We start from the raw sequence: 16,912 nt of genomic DNA, 5'->3' as shown, positions 1-16,912 counted from the left end.
CTCAACCAATCAGCCTTGGGGTCAAGCTAATTAACATATCTGTTAGCGTGGGTTTCCCGCGCAAATTACACACTTAGTTTACCCACTTTTGGAAGAGAAGCACTTATATACTTGTGTAAGCACGTGTGAGTTCAAATAAACAAACGATCGCCGCACTTTGTTTACATAGCCTTTCGTCAGCTTTTACACAAATATTTACTTATTTTGGAAAATACGAGAGGAGAGAGAACAGTTTCTTTTCTTTTTCCGCGATGACAGTTTTTTGTCCCACTGACTCGATTTGACAAGAGAAGGCGTGGTCGCTGAGCTTTACTTGGCCTAATTGTTGATGGAAATCTACTCAAGTCGTTTTAATACTTGACCCGTATGTTCCAGGGCTCATTTACCAGCGCTAAAGACAGACTGAGAAGCAGGTTGCGTTCACACCAGCGTTTGTTTGTTTGTTGGTTAGATGTGACAGTCACTTGTTTGTTTTGTGAGCTGGTTTAATAAGTAAAAGTGGTCATGAATTTTCATTTTGACGTCAATAGATTTGAAAGTAAAGGAAGAAACAATCACATTTGATTATAAAGAAAGATTCAAATTTTCAAAGTTTTTCTAGTCTTAGAGCTCAATACAAACTCAAACGCCATGTAACGTTAGTAGTCGTTACAGCGACTTTAATTACTAGTATGCGATATGACGTCAGATATAAAATGAAAATATATTATGTAAGACAGAAAACGGTCGACAGAAAGCAACAACAACAACTGGCTTTAATTAAAGTAATCTAGGAAGGCTTTAGCAAACATTGTAAACACAGGTTTACAATGTCTTTTAGTAAAGAAGAGAGGGTCACTTTACCGGCAAATACCGAGACGGCGTCGTTTACAGAACAAATAGAGTGGGCGGCGCCCTTACACAGAAACGCGTCACTTGAAGGAAGGCTTGAAGCGTCTTCATAATCTCCAAGCAGATGTTGGAAAGCAAAATCGTAACGTTTTCCTAGCTCCCGGTTAATCTCTATTACAAAAGACATTCCGTATCAATTATGACTTAAAGTTTTCTAGATAGCATTAGTGATATGTTGTGCGCAACTTTTTACAAGTCTCTTTCTTGCAACTGAAGTTCTAACGTATACTGTTCTTGGATTTTCTTGTCAGGTAACATGCGAGAGATCGCGGCATATGTGTATGCCCAGACACAGAATAAAGGACAAGATTAGGACAGAAATATGATTTCAGAAAGAGTCCATAAGCATTAGGACAAGCGCAGATTACTTCTTTATACTTTATTTCTTTTTATCTATTTTCAAACTCATGTCCAAGGGCTAATTGCAAAGAAACAAACAGATACACTAGTGGTAACGTCTGAAAACTCATGCCAGACTATAGAACTACTGTAACATTATCTGATTTAACTACACACATCACTGAGGGGTTCGACTTCTTCCTCAAAGACCATGGCTGTTGTCTGAATATTCCCACGTCAGAGTTAGATAGAGTAAAGTTTGATAATAATAATAATAATACAGGTGCATGTGCATGAAGCCTAGGCCTTAGCTCAAGGGGGTGGGCACTGATCAAAATCATTTAATTCTTAATATGTCTCCATGGTATATGATGTTTTGAAATATGATATGACTATGCAGCTTTAAGCTCTCTTGCAACTGACTAAGTTGTTTTACGCACCTGGTCTATTGTGTGCACATTAAGCACATGCTTTAATTTGTCAGATCCAAAACCATGATCATACTAGTACGAAGTATTTTGGAATATTAGAAATACTAACGTTACAAGAAAATATTGAACGGCGCATTCCCTTGTTTCTTAAAGGAAAGCTACACAGAAAATTGAAAATCCTTCTATGCTATGCTTAATATATTCCGAAGTCAAATTCTTACTTCAAGTTGTTTCACATAAGTCCGTCATAGTTCTGGGATTTTCCACAGTTTGCAACTTATGCCGTGCTGACGCATTCTCACCTGATAATTGAATTATATGACGTCAGTGTTTAAAATTTTTCACCTGATGATTGTATTATATGACATCAGTGTTCTAAAATTCAATCATCAGCTGAAAAATTTGAAACACTGACGTCATATAATTCAATTATGAGGCGAGAAGGCGTCAGCACGGCATAAGTTGCAAACTGTGGAAAATCCCAGAACTATGACGGACTTATGTGAAACAACTTGAAGTAAGAATTTGACTTCGGAATATATTAAGCATAGCATAGAAGGATTTTCAATTTTTTGTGTAGCTTTCCTTTAACAAAAAAAAAAAAATCCAAATTCGAACTAGAAATCTAACTTTCTTGGTTATAAACTGTTCAGGCTGAATAGAAAATAGAGATATGCTTTCGCCATTATATTACCCTTATAAAGGTGATAACGCCCCCAATGGGCTATCCACGCCATTCAATGCCTGTTAAATAATGAATGTATAAATCGACCATCTGCCATACCTTTTCCACAGTGGACTGATTTATTGTGTCTAAAGCGTGAGGGAGACACTCGACAGGCAACAAGCACACATATTATACAGCAATAGATATGTTTTATATGTCTGTATATCTGTATCATATATCTATAAAGTGCAATAATAAGTTAACAGTGAAGAACTGTCTATTGACTGGAAATACAATGTGTGATTCATGACACTAGTTTGTTGGGGAAAGGCTAGTACGCCGCATTTATACATCATTCTTTGTTATACCGTCGAAGAAAGGGTTCATGAATATTCATGATTTGTCTGGTGAACTCTCATGAACTTAGGGTTGACATTACACCAAGGACATCCTAACGTCCTTGATCACACTCATGAGTTAACGTTGTTGGCTAGGTAGCCTCCTGTGCAGACCTCAACTTGAAGAAGTCTAGAAGGCTAAAGTGGACGAAAACTAGCTCGGAACTTCTTTGTTTTTCGAACTACGCACATTTTTCTCAAAGCTAACGGTTTCTGAGTCCTTGATGATCTTATTGCACATACTCTGACCGAACATTAGAACTCATCAAGCAACGAGAACTCGGTAGCAATCTGAAAACTGTAAAATATAGCCTCGCCGACGCCTGCAACGGAGGCTCACAGCAAGTATGCGTTTCTACTAAAAGTCGACAGGTGGCGTACGTGAGTGGGAGACCCTGCCTGAGACCTTTCACCTCAAAACATCATGGCGGCAGTTGTGACTTTCCTTCGCCGACTTCCGACAATAACACTGTTGGTTTGTACCCAAACTTCGTTGTTCTGTACATGTGTTGATCTCTTCGACTAGGGATGTATATTTAGGTGTTGTTGATAAGGCACCAAGTTAATAGCAATGGTCTTCGCAGAAAAACGCCATACTGAAAATTATGTGATGTGTACAGTAACGTGTTAACCTTAGCTGTTACAGTATATAAACACATTTATGATATGATATACATTACACGTTATACCTTCCCCCAGCAAGATAATAATCTCTATTAAAAGTAGATGCTTAAGAAATTGTAAATTATATCAGAAAGGTTCACCAGATCTTGCAAAAACATGTAGGCACAAAACACTGAAAGTGAACCGGATCCTTACATCTGCTTGGAGATGAGCAAAAATTAGTCAACAGAATTGAAATGATAATACAATGCTAAACTTTTTTCCAACACTAAGGTATTCACGGATCGAATTTTCGACGACCACTGTCGCCTTCTTCAGGATCAATAATGACCAATCACTGCCGAACGTAAACTCGCGAGAGTTACGGACACGTGACTTTATTGACACGTGTCATTGCGGATACGTGACGTCAGCAATTGGTCAAACGTGCCAGGAAGTTTGTAACGCCCACTGTCTCTGTTGAGTGACGGCTGGAGTGCCCTGATGTATATGGCCTCCTTTATACCTCTCATAAAGTAGTCCTGCTCAGTGTCCAGTATTCTGACTTTGTCCAGCGAGACGGTATGGCCCGGAGATTCAATGTGGATGTGTTGAGAGACTTCAGACGAATGCGAGCTGGGGCGTTTGTGTTCAAGGAATCTGGTTCTTAACGAGCGTTCTGTCTCACCGATGTAGAATTCTTCGCAAGGCCCTTGTCTAGTGGTTCCCTGACACGGAATGTGGTACACTACGCCGCACTTCTCTTCTCTTTTGTCCTTCGGCGCCACGAGAAGCTGTCGCAGTGTGTTAGTAGGTTAGGACAGTGTGTTAGTAGGTTAGGACAAAACCCCTAGAGAAGAGAAGTGCGGCGTAGTGTACCACATTCCGTGTCAGGGAACCACTAGACAAGGGCCTTGCGAAGAATTCTACATCGGTGAGACAGAACGCTCGTTGAGAACCAGATTCCTTGAACACAAACGCCCCAGCTCGCATTCGTCTGAAGTCTCTCAACACATCCACATTGAATCTCCGGGCCATACCGTCTCGCTGGACAAAGTCAGAATACTGGACACTGAGCAGGACTACTTTATGAGAGGTATAAAGGAGGCCATATACATCAGGGCACTCCAGCCGTCACTCAACAGAGACAGTGGGCGTTACAAACTTCCTGGCACGTTTGACCAATTGCTGACGTCACGTATCCGCAATGACACGTGTCAATAAAGTCACGTGTCCGTAACTCTCGCGAGTTTACGTTCGGCAGTGATTGGTCATTATTGATCCTGAAGAAGGCGACAGTGGTCGTCGAAAATTCGATCCGTGAATACCTTAGTGTTGGAAAAAAGTTTAGCATTGTATCATGATTACTACCAACACAGATGAGCTTTCATTAGAATTGAAATGAAGTTTATAATCAAATCAAAATGAAATGTTATTATGGTTTAAATTTTTTTATCTAACACAGCAGAAGGGAGTTTTGCAGAGGAATCCGACCTGCATCAAAGCAATGTCAGGAGCAGTACCGCAGGTGAGTTGTTTTCTTTTGTTGCAAAATACAAACAAGACAATAAACAAATCAGCAGCACAACAGAACACATAGTACAATAAGTACTTTCACTTTTCCAATTACGCATGCGTGGCAATAGGAATTGTGGGTAATAGGTCAAAGGTGAAGGCCTCTGAGAGGTACTAGTAACGAAAACCTGTCTGGACGTTGTTATGCAAATCGAGACAATGGTCGAGACGAGAACTGTTGGCAAGCCAGGGGCCTTAACCTTTGACATATTTAACCCACAATCATGTCACTGCGCATGCATACTCGGAAGTTTGAGAGAACTTTTTTCTGACGAGTACTGTAATTCACTTTATCTTCACGGTAGCAAAACTGCACAGTGTAAGGAAAATGGACATTTTCACTGAAGTTTAACTTTACGGAGGTGCCAAGTGATTTACAGAACGGATGTGTAAAGGTTCATAAATAATAACAACAGTTTTTTTCACAGTGATGATAAGTTCATGGTATACAGAAGTGACAGTGAAAACAGTGAATACATGTAAAGTCTCAGTGCAAGAAAGAAGTAGATTACTACGTAGTAGACATTAGAATTACCTGATGTTTCAAGGCAATGGCACATGGCTTCTGTGCAGCTACATGTATTTTTCTCTATTGGATTGGAAGCGCCCCAAAGCAGTATGGGTAAGGGGTGCAGTCTGCTATCTCAGTCTCTGTTTTCCCATGTTGATGACAAATGATTCTATACAGTTGCCTCACACCCTTTGACTTAAGCCCTTCTTGTTCCAATTTACAAGAATTTCATTTTCTTAAGGTATCTCACCTGAATGAAGTAGGATCATATTTTTCATCTTGTTTTCTATGTAGGGAGTCAGCGAGAGACTCTGGAGTCTGGGAAATTTGAACCACGTCGCCATCGCTGTTCCAAATCTAGGTATGTTTTAACAAGCTGGTCGGTTTTGAGTTGTCAGAATTTTGGAGGAGTTGTGCTTACACAACATACTCTGCCAGAATGGTGATATAATGGCCTCAATATGGCATAACGTTAGAACGTTGTTCCCTCAGAAAAGGCACTTAACATGATATTACTACCATGACGGTGGAGTGACGCCCGCAGAGCCTTTTCGGCTAATCTGTCAAAAGTGTGCAAAAAAAAAATGCACACAGGTTTGGTGCGCCAATGTGCCAACATCTGCACATTTGCCACCAAGAAACATTTTTTATGGTGATATGTATTGTAATATCTCTCCATTCAGTGAATTATCAGATCATTGCACTTGTTTAAAGAACTTGTTGAGATGTGCACCTGGTTGGAAGTGAACCTGTTTGGAAGTGCACCTGTTTGGAACATGCACCTGTTTGGAAAGTGCACCTGATTGGAAAGTGCACCTGTTTGGAGCATGCACCTGTTTGCAAAGTGCACCTGCTTAGAAGCCACACAAGATTCCAAAAATTTGTTCTCCTTGGTGAATATCTTAATAATTTCTAATGGATAGACAGTCCAGTTTCTAACTCTGGCATGCATGACCTTGATAGTGTAGGAAGCTTTAGGAGGATTTTTTGTCGTCAAAGTTTGTAAATATTTCTTGTGTCCTGATGTAGAAAGTGCCACAGCCCTGTACAGAGATGTCATGGGAGCCAAGGTCAGCGAGGTCACGGTAGGTCACCATATTTACTTAATACCAGATGAGATATCTAATCTGATATCTAAAGCCATGAGTCACACGCACATGCAGGACAATCCCACGAATTTGCTCCCAACCACTCCCCAACCGAGGTTAACCTGGGGTTTAAGTTAAAGTTAAAGCCCTCCCCGCACCAGACGGTGCATAAGGTGGCGCCCATCTCCGTTTCGGCAGCCCTGGGCCACACAACTTTGTGCAAGTCACTAGCAGGGGGCTAGTCCACTGGTAGTGGTGTGTGTTTTACTACCATACTCTTTCCCAAATGCTGAGTGCAAAGCAGAGAAAGAAGTATGTACCATTTTTAGAGTCTTTGGTATGACCCAGCCGAGGTTCGAACTCACGACCTACCGTATGCAAGGCAAACACTCTGCGCACTAGGCCATTGCACCAGCATTGTAACCTGGGGTTGGGAGTAGCCTATTTTAGCTCTTCTGAAATACTAATTTGACAGGAATTGTGAGTTACTATTTTTGCATCTCTGATTGCATCCGAGCAGAATAGGACTTACCTGGCTTTGTATTTTCAAAATGTGTCAGCTAGTGCAGACGACTTTTTAAGAATAAGTAGGCAACTTCGCCAAGCAAGTCCCAACCACAGTAGATGACCTTGCTCACCACTAGCTTCTAGCCTATATGTCTGAACCTATACTATAATGCTGGATCACAAGAAATTGATGTAGCAAAATTTTGTGTCTTTTCACAGCCATTACCAGAACATGGCGTGTACACAGTCTTTGTTGAGCTGGGAAACACAAAACTGGAGGTGAGAATGTATTCTGTGTGTTTTATATCATTTCCGTGCTTCTTTTAAGAATCCTTCGGTATTAAAAGTAATATTTTGGTCTAGATTTCAGACAACAATACACTCTACCCAGTTAGTAGTTATGTTTTTTATTGAAAACAATAGGTTAGAGATAAAAGAATGTACAAGTTTTCAGAGCAGTACTCAACTACTTACCTCCATTAATATTGATCCGCCGGGTTACATAAGTGCGCCACTTTAAAAAACAGTGGGTTTGAGAGATCTCTAGTGCATCACTTCCAGGTGTGCACAGTTTAGATATACATAAGTGCATTTTACTGGGGGACGTTGGGTTGGAAATCTGTTTGGACGTATCTTTTCAGGGTGGCAGAATTATGTACCCTCAGGCTGGTAGAATAATGTTACATGTTACTAGTACCAAAAAAACTTGAGTGTAGAACTTTTTGACATATTTTGCTCCTGAAAATGAGTTATTGCTATCACAAAGATGTAAATATAGCACTGGAAAAACATTTTATGGTCGTTGAAATCAGCACCTTTTTTTCTCCCTTCAAGATCCTCTTGAAGGCATGGGCTTTCTGCAAAACATAGGTGTGAAGTCTAAATATGCATTTGGTTAACTGTTTATTCATATTTCTGTCATCATTGAAGATCACAGCTTACTTTATTCAGACACAGGTACATGAACTGATGCAGGTCTAGGTCCGGACCTGTACCTAAACCTCAGTACCTGTACCTGTGCCTAAACCTCTGTTGATGTACCTGTACCTGTACCTAAACCTCTGTACCTGTACCTATAACCTCTGTACCGGCACCTGTACCTGTACCCGCACCTGTACCTGTACCCGATGTTATGTTTAGGTAACGTTACATATACCTAGTACTAGTAGCTGCAATGATAAGACAATATATCCTCACTTATTACAATGTCTATTCCAGTTGCTTCACCCTCTTGGTGAGAAAAGTCCCATTGAAGGGTTTTTAAAGAAGAATACTGCAGGAGGGATCCATCACATTTGTATTGAGGTAAGGTTTTATGTCTTGTGCATCTCATTAGGCCATTCTGATTCAATTGTATGGATGACATCCTCTGGGCACTGCAAATTTGATGCGAGCGTGCGAGAAAAAAAGAAGTTGGGCCAAACAAGATGTTGTCTTTACTATGAGATCAAAGTGGTCAGGAAGGTTTCAAAATGACTTAACTTACAGAACCTGGTATTACAAACAATAGATTCTTTATTTTCGTTCTTTCACATTTTCTTGGAATACTTTGGGAGACTAAGCTTTGGTCTCGAAACATATTTTGTGGAGGGAGTGCTTATGTTTCCAATATATTTTTTGCAATTCACGGTATATATGTGCTCATTTTGCAGCTTTTTACAATGTATGTACAATTTACAGTATGGTTGCAAACCTTTCTTTTTTTGCAAACTGACAAAAATTGAGTGTGCACAGATGTCAACCATATTATGAAGTCAGTGTGGCCTAACTGGTAAACCGTCTTATAAGGCGTAACACACCAGATTTGCACACTAAAGTACAAGCTGCTTAAGACCAAATTAAACTGATCAAATCATACGCCCCAAATTAGTGTGGTGGGTTCTTTAATGTGTGACTCTCCTCACCTCCGCTTTATATCCCATTAGAAAGGATGTCCCAAACCAAAGCTAGGTACTCAATTTCACCTGAGCAGTGGGCATAAAGCACCTCTCTCTAGGGCACAACATGTGCACCTGCTAGGGACTCGAACACAGAACCTTAAGATTCTAAGTCAACAGCCCTAGCCACATTACCACAATGCCAACTTTAAGTTCTGTTTAAAATACAAGTCATGTAACCTCCATTAACATTAATCTGCCGGGTTACATAAATCCGCCACTTTGAAAAACAGTGGGTCTGAGATACCTCTAGTGCAGCATCGCACAGTGTAGATATACAGGAGCGCATTGTACTGGGGGACGTTGGGTTGGAAATCTGTTTGGACATATCTTTCCAGAGTGGCAGAATTACATAACCTGGTGGAAATATGTTAGTAAATGTTGCTTACGATAATCATATCTCTCTTGATAACTACAGGTTGATAACATCACAGAGGCGGTGAAACAGCTGACGTCCAGCGAGGTCCGTGCCCTGAACCCGGAGCCGAAGATCGGCGCCCACGGGAAACCTGTGGTGTTCCTACATCCTAAGGACTGTAACGGTGTTCTTCTTGAACTGGAGGAGGCATAGACACAGATCATGGTGTAAAGTTACTTAAAGTGTATAAGACGCCAATGAAATCAAAATTAAGAAGTTCCTGAAATTACATAAACCTAGTGCTGTGTACCTAAACCCATGTTCAGGTTCAGGTCCGGATTTAGATCCAGAGGTTCAGGTTTCAAGTCAATGATTAATGTACCTGTACCTGTACCTGTACCTGGTGAGAAGATGAGAAAAGAATCAAGAGCTGGAAGGACGGTTTCTGATGGTTCGATGTTAAATGACATCAGAAGGGTGTGTATTTGTTTTAAATGTTAATTCATTGAAATATACTATTCCTATTACAGATACTAAGAAAATGTTGTATTTTGGTGTCATAAACACTTTACATAATGTTACAAATGGAGCAAATTAGATACTTATCTTAATACTGAATCTTGTGTCATGATTGTGTATTTTGGTTAGTTACGATTTTAAGAAATAGGTAGTCTTTTTGAGGCCTTAGTAATTTGTTATCCATTGTGTCTTAGGGCAGGGTACTGGAAGGAAGAGCCCATCCCTCTCCTTCCACCTCCCCAACTGAAGTCAGGTACCCATTTTTACACCTGGGTGGAGTGAAAAAGTTGTGTAAAGTGCCTTTCCCAAGACCTTCTTGATCCTGTGTCCGCTAGCCTAAGCACTCAACCATGGTTAACATTATTGAAGGGAAGAAAACTAAAGGGGGGTGGTGGGCACCTAATCTCCAAGCAGATGTTGGGGTAACAGATATCGACTATCAATACTATTGGGATAGTGCCTGTCAGAGAAGCCCTGATAGTCAAGACATTACGGCTTTCCATTCTAATGTCTGCTTGGAGATTAGGTATCACCATCATTCCACTCAACAGGCTTCATCATTTGAAACAAGCTGTATCTTAAATCCATGCCATTGCTAACATCTAATTCATACAGCAAATTTGAACTTGCTACTGAAAAAGTTAAACAAAAGTTTCTAGTGTAACCTTTCATTAAAATAAAACTACATGAACAGCTGATCAACAATTGTAACACAAGATACAAAGGAAGAAAGTTGCTTGTTTAAAACAAGTAACTACACACTAAAACCAGCAAACCTTTACTGTTTCTTCCAATGACTCCCCTCCCCTGCTAAAGGTTACCTGTGATTATAATACAGTACTGCAAGAAAATGTCCCGCCCCAGAGGTGTCGCCAAAAAAGGAATTTAACTACTTGTACCTCTGTCTATGACCCAGAGACAGGTGGTGATGTTTAAGTGTTAAGTATATTTATATAAGGTTATATAAGTATTTGGGGTGTGTGTGAAGATGTGTGCATTACGTTGCATTTATTAGTTTGTATATGTCAAAATCGTCGTAGGCCAACAATTGTCTTAAACAGAAACATCTGTTGCTTTCTGAGAGACCAATGCCAAGTTTATGATCACTTGACCAAATACCGCTCTCTTATTGGTCGAATTTCTAAATTTGATTAACAGTCTCGAACGGTATGTTAAAGGACAGACCAACATTTGGAGTCCCTGTGTGACGACGCTGTAGTAGGGGTTCACAGAACTCCTGTTTCCTAGCGTCGGGCCTGTATAAAACACACACAGAGTGTACTTTAAAACCCCGCGTTGCCCTTCTGTGACGCGATTGTTGATGTGGGAACAACACAGGTTTACTTGAAGCCCACTGGCAGCACATATCGCCCTTACAAACCCAATGTTTGTCTAAATCGACATCCAACACAATAGCAAGAAACGTTTGCCCTCCGTGATTTCTGATGGTGGTTAGTATACTCTGTTTACATCTTTGCTTTTCTCCGAAATGTAAACCTAACCCCTGACTTCCCTTACGCACATTGTCAAGAAGAACGTCAACAAGAAAACAGTAGTTCTAAGCACCGCTGTCGCCAACGACTACGCCACTGCTTCAAAATATTTCTCCTCCTGTAAGCCTTCGTTGGAACAAAAACTCTAAGACACCAGTGGTGGTAAAAAGTACTTTCTTCGTCTGTTGTGACCGTAAGAAATTCGGTGAGACTTCAAGGAAAAGACGCTTGAATATGGGCGCCAAGAAGTTGCTGCTTCTTTGTATGTTGTTCGTTGTGTACCTGCTCCTGGGTGGGTGCGTTTTCCACTACTTGGAGAGTGAGGAAGAGGAGAGACTACGACAACAAGTGTTTCAGCTTCAAGAGGGCGTGTCTGTTGAAGACGAAGAAGACCTTCGGTATCTCTGTACCCCCGTGGACGCCGTGAACTCGACGGAGCTAGAGCCGTCTGAAGGGGTGTTGGGTGTTACATGTTGCGTCCCATCTGAGAAGCTAGATGTTGTAGAGACTACTGTGAGGAAACATGTCAAGCAGAGACTAGCAGCGCTGTCTCAGAGGAGCAGAGAAAATAAGACATGCATTCGACTTGAAGAAACACCTATAGTTGTTATGTCCGGGGAGGATCTAGACGCCCTCATTGACGTCGTTCTCTTGGCGGTCAACCGCGGACTCGACCCGAGAAGCACCGAGGAGAACAACTCGCCGCCGAAGTGGAGTTTTTCCGGAGCCTGCAGCTTTTCCGTGACGGTGGTGACCACCATAGGGTACGGGAACCTGGCTCCGTACACACCGGGAGGACAAGCGTTCTGCGTAGCGTATGGAGCATTTGGCATCCCTCTGACGGCTGTCCTACTGGCTAAGATAGCTCAGGGGTTGAGCGGTCTTGCTGTCCGCATCGCCGATAGAATCCGACGGGCCAGACCGCAGTGGAACCCTAAAGTTATCCGTAACGTTGTGACTGCTTGTTTCGTAACGTTGGGTTTGTGTGTGTTCCTGATACTCCCCGCAATGACAGTGTCTCTCATAGAGGGTTGGAACTTTATGAAGTCTCTATATTTCATGTTCGTTTCTCTCAGCACCATCGGCTTCGGAGACTACGTCGCGGGCAACCAGAGGGATGTCAACTACTCGGCGGTGTACCAGGTCGTTATCTCCGCCTGGATTCTGTGTGGGCTCGCCTTCCTAGCCTTGGTGTTCGACCTCATCACGGGAGGCATCGAGAAGGTTAGCGGGAAGGTGGAGAGCAAAGAGGCGGGCGCTGACGAGACTACCACCGTGGAGGACAATGAGAAGACCCGGGGGGAAATGTTCACTGCAAATGTCTGCAAGGAGGCCAAGCAACGATTCGGGAACGCCAGTGAGGTTAGTGGGAAAGAAAAAGAAGAGGACAACGATATCGAAGAGATCATTCTGAAAACAACCGCTGCCGTATGCGGTAAAAATTCATCCCAAACATAAAGACGGTAAAAAGACCCGGGCACTCTGGCTCAAGCACTTGAAAGGTCAAGTTTGATAAAAGGTCATCGTTAACGAATCAGCGCGACGATAACAACTGTACTTCCAAATCTACTTCAAGAAAGTCTAATTTGGAACGAAATGCTGCACATAAAGAATGTGTCTGTCAGACCAAAGACCTTAAAATCGGAATATATGGCTTTCTCCTCTTTGGCCATCAGCACTATACTGATGAAAGTTGAACACACACCACTACTAGTGGACTAGCCCCCTGCTGTAGTGCTTGCAGAATTTTGTGATCCAATGGCTGTATGTGCACAATATTAACCGAATGGTTTAGAAGGGATTATAACTTCTAGCTTTTTTAAGTCAACCAAATGTCACTTTTATGATAATAACGACGTCATATTACTAGAGGGAATTTGTATAGCGTCAGATCCACTCCTACCCACGTGTTCGTCACGTGAAAATCACGTGTAAGAAGTGAGTGGGCCAGAATACTTGACGAAGGCCAAAGCGTCGGTCAAAAATCCATCTGGTGAGTCTATTTTCTTGTGTAGAATGGAAAGCCTGTATTTAGACACAGAAATACGTGTCACAAATTGTATTGATATGCACAAATACGTGTCCTATATAAAGACACACACATACGTGTATTTTAGCGACTATGATATTGTTTACTTGTATACAAAAACAGCCCTTGATTCGGGTGTCCAGAAATAGGGATGACGTCACAGTTCTCTCTCACACCTGGCATTGATACCTACCCATGGAAAGTCACGTGTTCGTCACGTGAAAACCCCGTGAAAACCATGTGATAGAAGTGAGTGGTCCAGAAAACTCGACGAAGGCCGAAGCGTCGGTCAAAAATTCATCTGGTGAGTCGATTGTATTGTGTTGAATGGAAAGCCTGTATTTAGACACAAAAGCACGTGTCACAAGTGTATTGATACACACAAATTATACGTGTCATGTATCCAGACACACACATAAGTGTATTTTAGCGTCCATGGTATTGTTTACTTCTATTAAGAAAGAGCTTTTGGTTCGGATGTCCAGATATAGGGTTGACGTCACAGTTCTCTCTCACACCTGGCGTTGGTACGTTTATTCCTACGCCAGGTTTACTTCCCGTTTGACACTTGCCACTTGCTGTATTGTGATAACACCAGCTCCTGTGCGTTTTGACACATTTTTGACAACCATAATTTATCAATTTGACTACTAATAGTGCAAACTACATAGAATTTTAAGGTTCTGTCTTTGCACCGTCTCAATAAGTCCAGTCGTAATGTTGATCACTTGGCTGTTTTAACGGTTAATTGGTTCGATCGATTAGTTAAGTCTTTGACCAGTTGATCAATCAAGTTATTGATATATCTGTTCATTGGTTGATCTATGTATGTTGATGAATTACATTATCGCTTTGCATCATGGTCAATAGGCTCTATCTTGTAATGTTATGAATAGATATAGAAGTAGATTATTACCTGAAATTAAAACTGGTTTGATTTCCTTTCTCCATGAAGAAATATTGCAGCAAATAAACGTCTGAGACAAACTTTAAGGACTGCGCTCTCTCTTCCACACACAGATAGACACTCCTGTCCTTGGTGCTGAACACCATCTACACACAGAAAAACACACCTGTCCCTGGTGCTGAACACCATCCACACACAGAAAAACACACCTGTCCCTGGTGCTGAACACCATCCACACACAGAAAAACACACCTGTCCCTGTTGCTGAACGCCATCCACACACAGAAAAACACACCTGTCCCTGTTGCTGAACGCCATCTGCACACAAATAGACACACCTGTCCCTGGTGCTGAACACCATCCACACTCAGATAAACGCACCTGTCTCTGGTGCTGAACACCATCCACACTCAGATAAACGCACCTGTCCTTGGTACTGAACACGTCCCACAAACAGGTAACCACACCTGTCCCTGGTGCTGAACACCATCCACCCTCAGATAAACGCACCTGTCCCTGGTGCTGAACACCACCCACACACAGGTGAATACAAACACATGTTGGAGAATTTCAGCTCTCTCGCGTCGGTAATGGTTTCTTATATTCTTGTCGATAATTAGTTCTATTCTAGCCGCGCTGAAAACCCTACCACCACAAAAAACACCACCAAACAAAACAATCGCATCACGAATATGACCGTGCCTTAGCCCGCGCGGTCGCTCAGTCTCTGTGTGAAAATCGTGGCACACGACATTTGTTCCTGACTTATGAACACAACCACTGACGCTAGGCTGACTCAGAACATACAAACTGTACGTGTGTAACTATTATATGTGCGTGAGAGAGGTGACAGAGTGTTACGTTCGGAAATCATTGTATTCTTCTAATAAAAAATATAGTAACGTATATTTTTTCAGCAAAATGAACGTCACTTCTAAATGTTTAATGAAAATGTTCATTTTTTCTTACCTTCACGAAATGTTTAATTTTCATTCACTCAGTTAAGCAAACTCATAGCGTTTTGTGGTTTGTTGGTTTATTGTTGTTTGGAATCGTATTAAGGCAGATACACAACTAGCTGTATCTATCTAACAATCTAACGTTGTAAGTCGCCTTTCTGTTGACGTGGAGTCGTTAACTGCCCCCCCTCCCTCAGCCTGAAAATCTTTTCCTTTGCTTTTATTACCAACCTAACAAGGTCAAGTGTTTGTCCTGGGTTAATATTATCAAAGCCCCTTGGGACATCACGATTTAGACAGCTTGTCATTTCGAGCTTTCATTTTTTTATCATTGCGTGCAAACGTGCTTTTACCACAGCATAAAGCCGACCCATTGCATTTAGTTCAATTTTACAACAACTTATTACCATAGGTGTACTTTCCCGTCGACTCCAAGGGAATATTCCAAGATGTCTGGAAGAAAAATTGTTGCCTTGCTGGTGACATTTCTTCTGTATCTTCTTCTCGGAGGTGGCGTTTTCCACTTGTTGGAGGAAGCCGAGGAGATACGGTTGCGAGAAGAAGTTTTTGCTCTTCAGGAAACGTTGGAAGGTAACGACAGCGATCAAGCGTTGGCCAGCCTCTGTAGCAGTGACAGCGGGAACTACACCGTGGACAACATCGAGGGAACATCCGACGGTGGAGGTCCCTGTTGCGTCCCACAGAAAAGTATTCGAGAGATTCTAGCATACATGGAAGCCACTGTAATCTGGAGACTTGCAAACTTGAGCGAGAACAATAACACTTGTGTCCATTTGGAGCATCTGCCCATAGTGGTCCTCTCTCTGGATGAAGTAAACAAGATAGTAGACGTCGTCTCCTTGGCGATGGAGCGGGGGCTAGATCCCAGGAGCACGCCGGAAAATAACGCTCCGCCGCGATGGAGCTTTTGGGGCGCGTGCCAGTTTAGCGTGACGCTCCTAACCACCATTGGGTACGGGAGCATGGCGCCGTCGACTCCTGGAGGGCGGGTGTTCTGCGTCCTGTACGGGCTATTCGGTATCCCTCTGACCGCGGTTCTTCTCGGGAAGATCGCGCACGGGTTAGGCGGCGTAGCTCTACGCCTCACCGACAAAATCAGTCAGTTCAAACCCTCCTGGAATAAGGAAACTGTCGGTATGATAGTCACGGCAGGCCTTGTAGTCCTTGGGTTGATAATTTTCGTCCTCCTCCCTGCGTTAACTGTGTCAATCATAGAAGAATGGGTCTACCTAGACGCTCTATACTTCATGTTCGTTTCACTCAGCACCATAGGATTCGGGGACTACATAATCGGTCAAAGTAGGGATATCAACTATTCCATCGCTTACACGCTACTGGTAGTGCTGTGGATTCTTCTCGGACTCGCATTTCTGGCCTTAATCTTCGACTTGATCTCGAGAAGTATCGAGAAAGTGGGCGAGGATAAAGTTGAGGATCAGCACATGATGGAGGAGAAGGGCGCAGGAGACATTGAGAAGGTTGCGGGAGATTGTGAAATCGAAACGGTGAGTGGGAGCGTGGAAAGCATGGTCAGCGAGAACACCGCGCTGTGAACGCGTGAAAGAAGACACATCACAAAAGGTGATGGACATCCAGTTCATTCGTTCAGACCCTTGTAGTGCCTAGTGGCACAAAGGTCACCAAGTTTCGTCGCTGTTTCTGTAGCAGGGTATATCTTT

At 42.3% G+C, this 16,912-nt stretch overlaps 2 protein-coding genes across 3 annotated transcripts; both read left to right on the top strand.

Moving 5' to 3' along the window:
* The first annotated feature begins 3,066 nt into the window (after window positions 1-3,066).
* On the top strand, window positions 3,067-9,923 carry LOC136427582 (ethylmalonyl-CoA/methylmalonyl-CoA epimerase-like). Of its 2 annotated transcripts, none has more exons than XM_066416544.1 (7): window positions 3,067-3,201; window positions 4,795-4,857; window positions 5,710-5,776; window positions 6,445-6,500; window positions 7,230-7,289; window positions 8,229-8,315; window positions 9,366-9,923. In XM_066416544.1, the coding sequence occupies exons 1-7, from the start codon at window positions 3,151-3,153 to the stop codon at window positions 9,516-9,518; spliced, it is 537 nt and encodes a 178-aa protein (XP_066272641.1). In that variant the 5' UTR covers window positions 3,067-3,150; the 3' UTR covers window positions 9,519-9,923. The 2 variants fall into 2 exon arrangements, with proteins under 2 accessions (XP_066272641.1, XP_066272642.1); XM_066416545.1 differs by having other exon boundaries at window positions 3,077-3,201; window positions 4,798-4,857.
* A 1,623-nt stretch (window positions 9,924-11,546) lies between these two features.
* LOC136426867 (uncharacterized) lies at window positions 11,547-16,786 on the top strand. Its single transcript, XM_066415586.1, has 2 exons — window positions 11,547-12,770; window positions 15,723-16,786. Exons 1-2 carry the CDS (start codon window positions 11,552-11,554, stop codon window positions 16,784-16,786), a joined length of 2,283 nt encoding a protein of 760 aa, XP_066271683.1. The 5' UTR covers window positions 11,547-11,551.
* The last annotated feature ends 126 nt before the right edge of the window (window positions 16,787-16,912 follow it).

Source organism: Branchiostoma lanceolatum, chromosome 2 (assembly GCF_035083965.1).
Source record: "Branchiostoma lanceolatum isolate klBraLanc5 chromosome 2, klBraLanc5.hap2, whole genome shotgun sequence".
Lineage (NCBI taxonomy): Eukaryota > Metazoa > Chordata > Leptocardii > Amphioxiformes > Branchiostomatidae > Branchiostoma > Branchiostoma lanceolatum.
Note: the sequence above shows the minus strand (reverse complement) of the source record. Positions and strands in the feature narration are given on the sequence as shown.

Bases quoted from the DNA above. Each gene is read 5' to 3' on its own strand.
- LOC136427582 (XM_066416544.1), top strand. From the start codon at position 3,151: ATGGCGGCAGTTGTGACTTTCCTTCGCCGACTTCCGACAATAACACTG. The intron at 3,202-4,794 runs GTTTGTACCCAA...TATCTAACACAG, and splicing joins TTCCGACAATAACACTGTTG to CAGAAGGGAGTTTTGCAGAG. The intron at 4,858-5,709 runs GTGAGTTGTTTT...TTTTCTATGTAG, and splicing joins TGTCAGGAGCAGTACCGCAG to GGAGTCAGCGAGAGACTCTG.
- LOC136426867 (XM_066415586.1), top strand. From the start codon at position 11,552: ATGGGCGCCAAGAAGTTGCTGCTTCTTTGTATGTTGTTCGTTGTGTAC. The intron at 12,771-15,722 runs CATAAAGACGGT...TTCTTCTCGGAG, and splicing joins CGGTAAAAATTCATCCCAAA to GTGGCGTTTTCCACTTGTTG.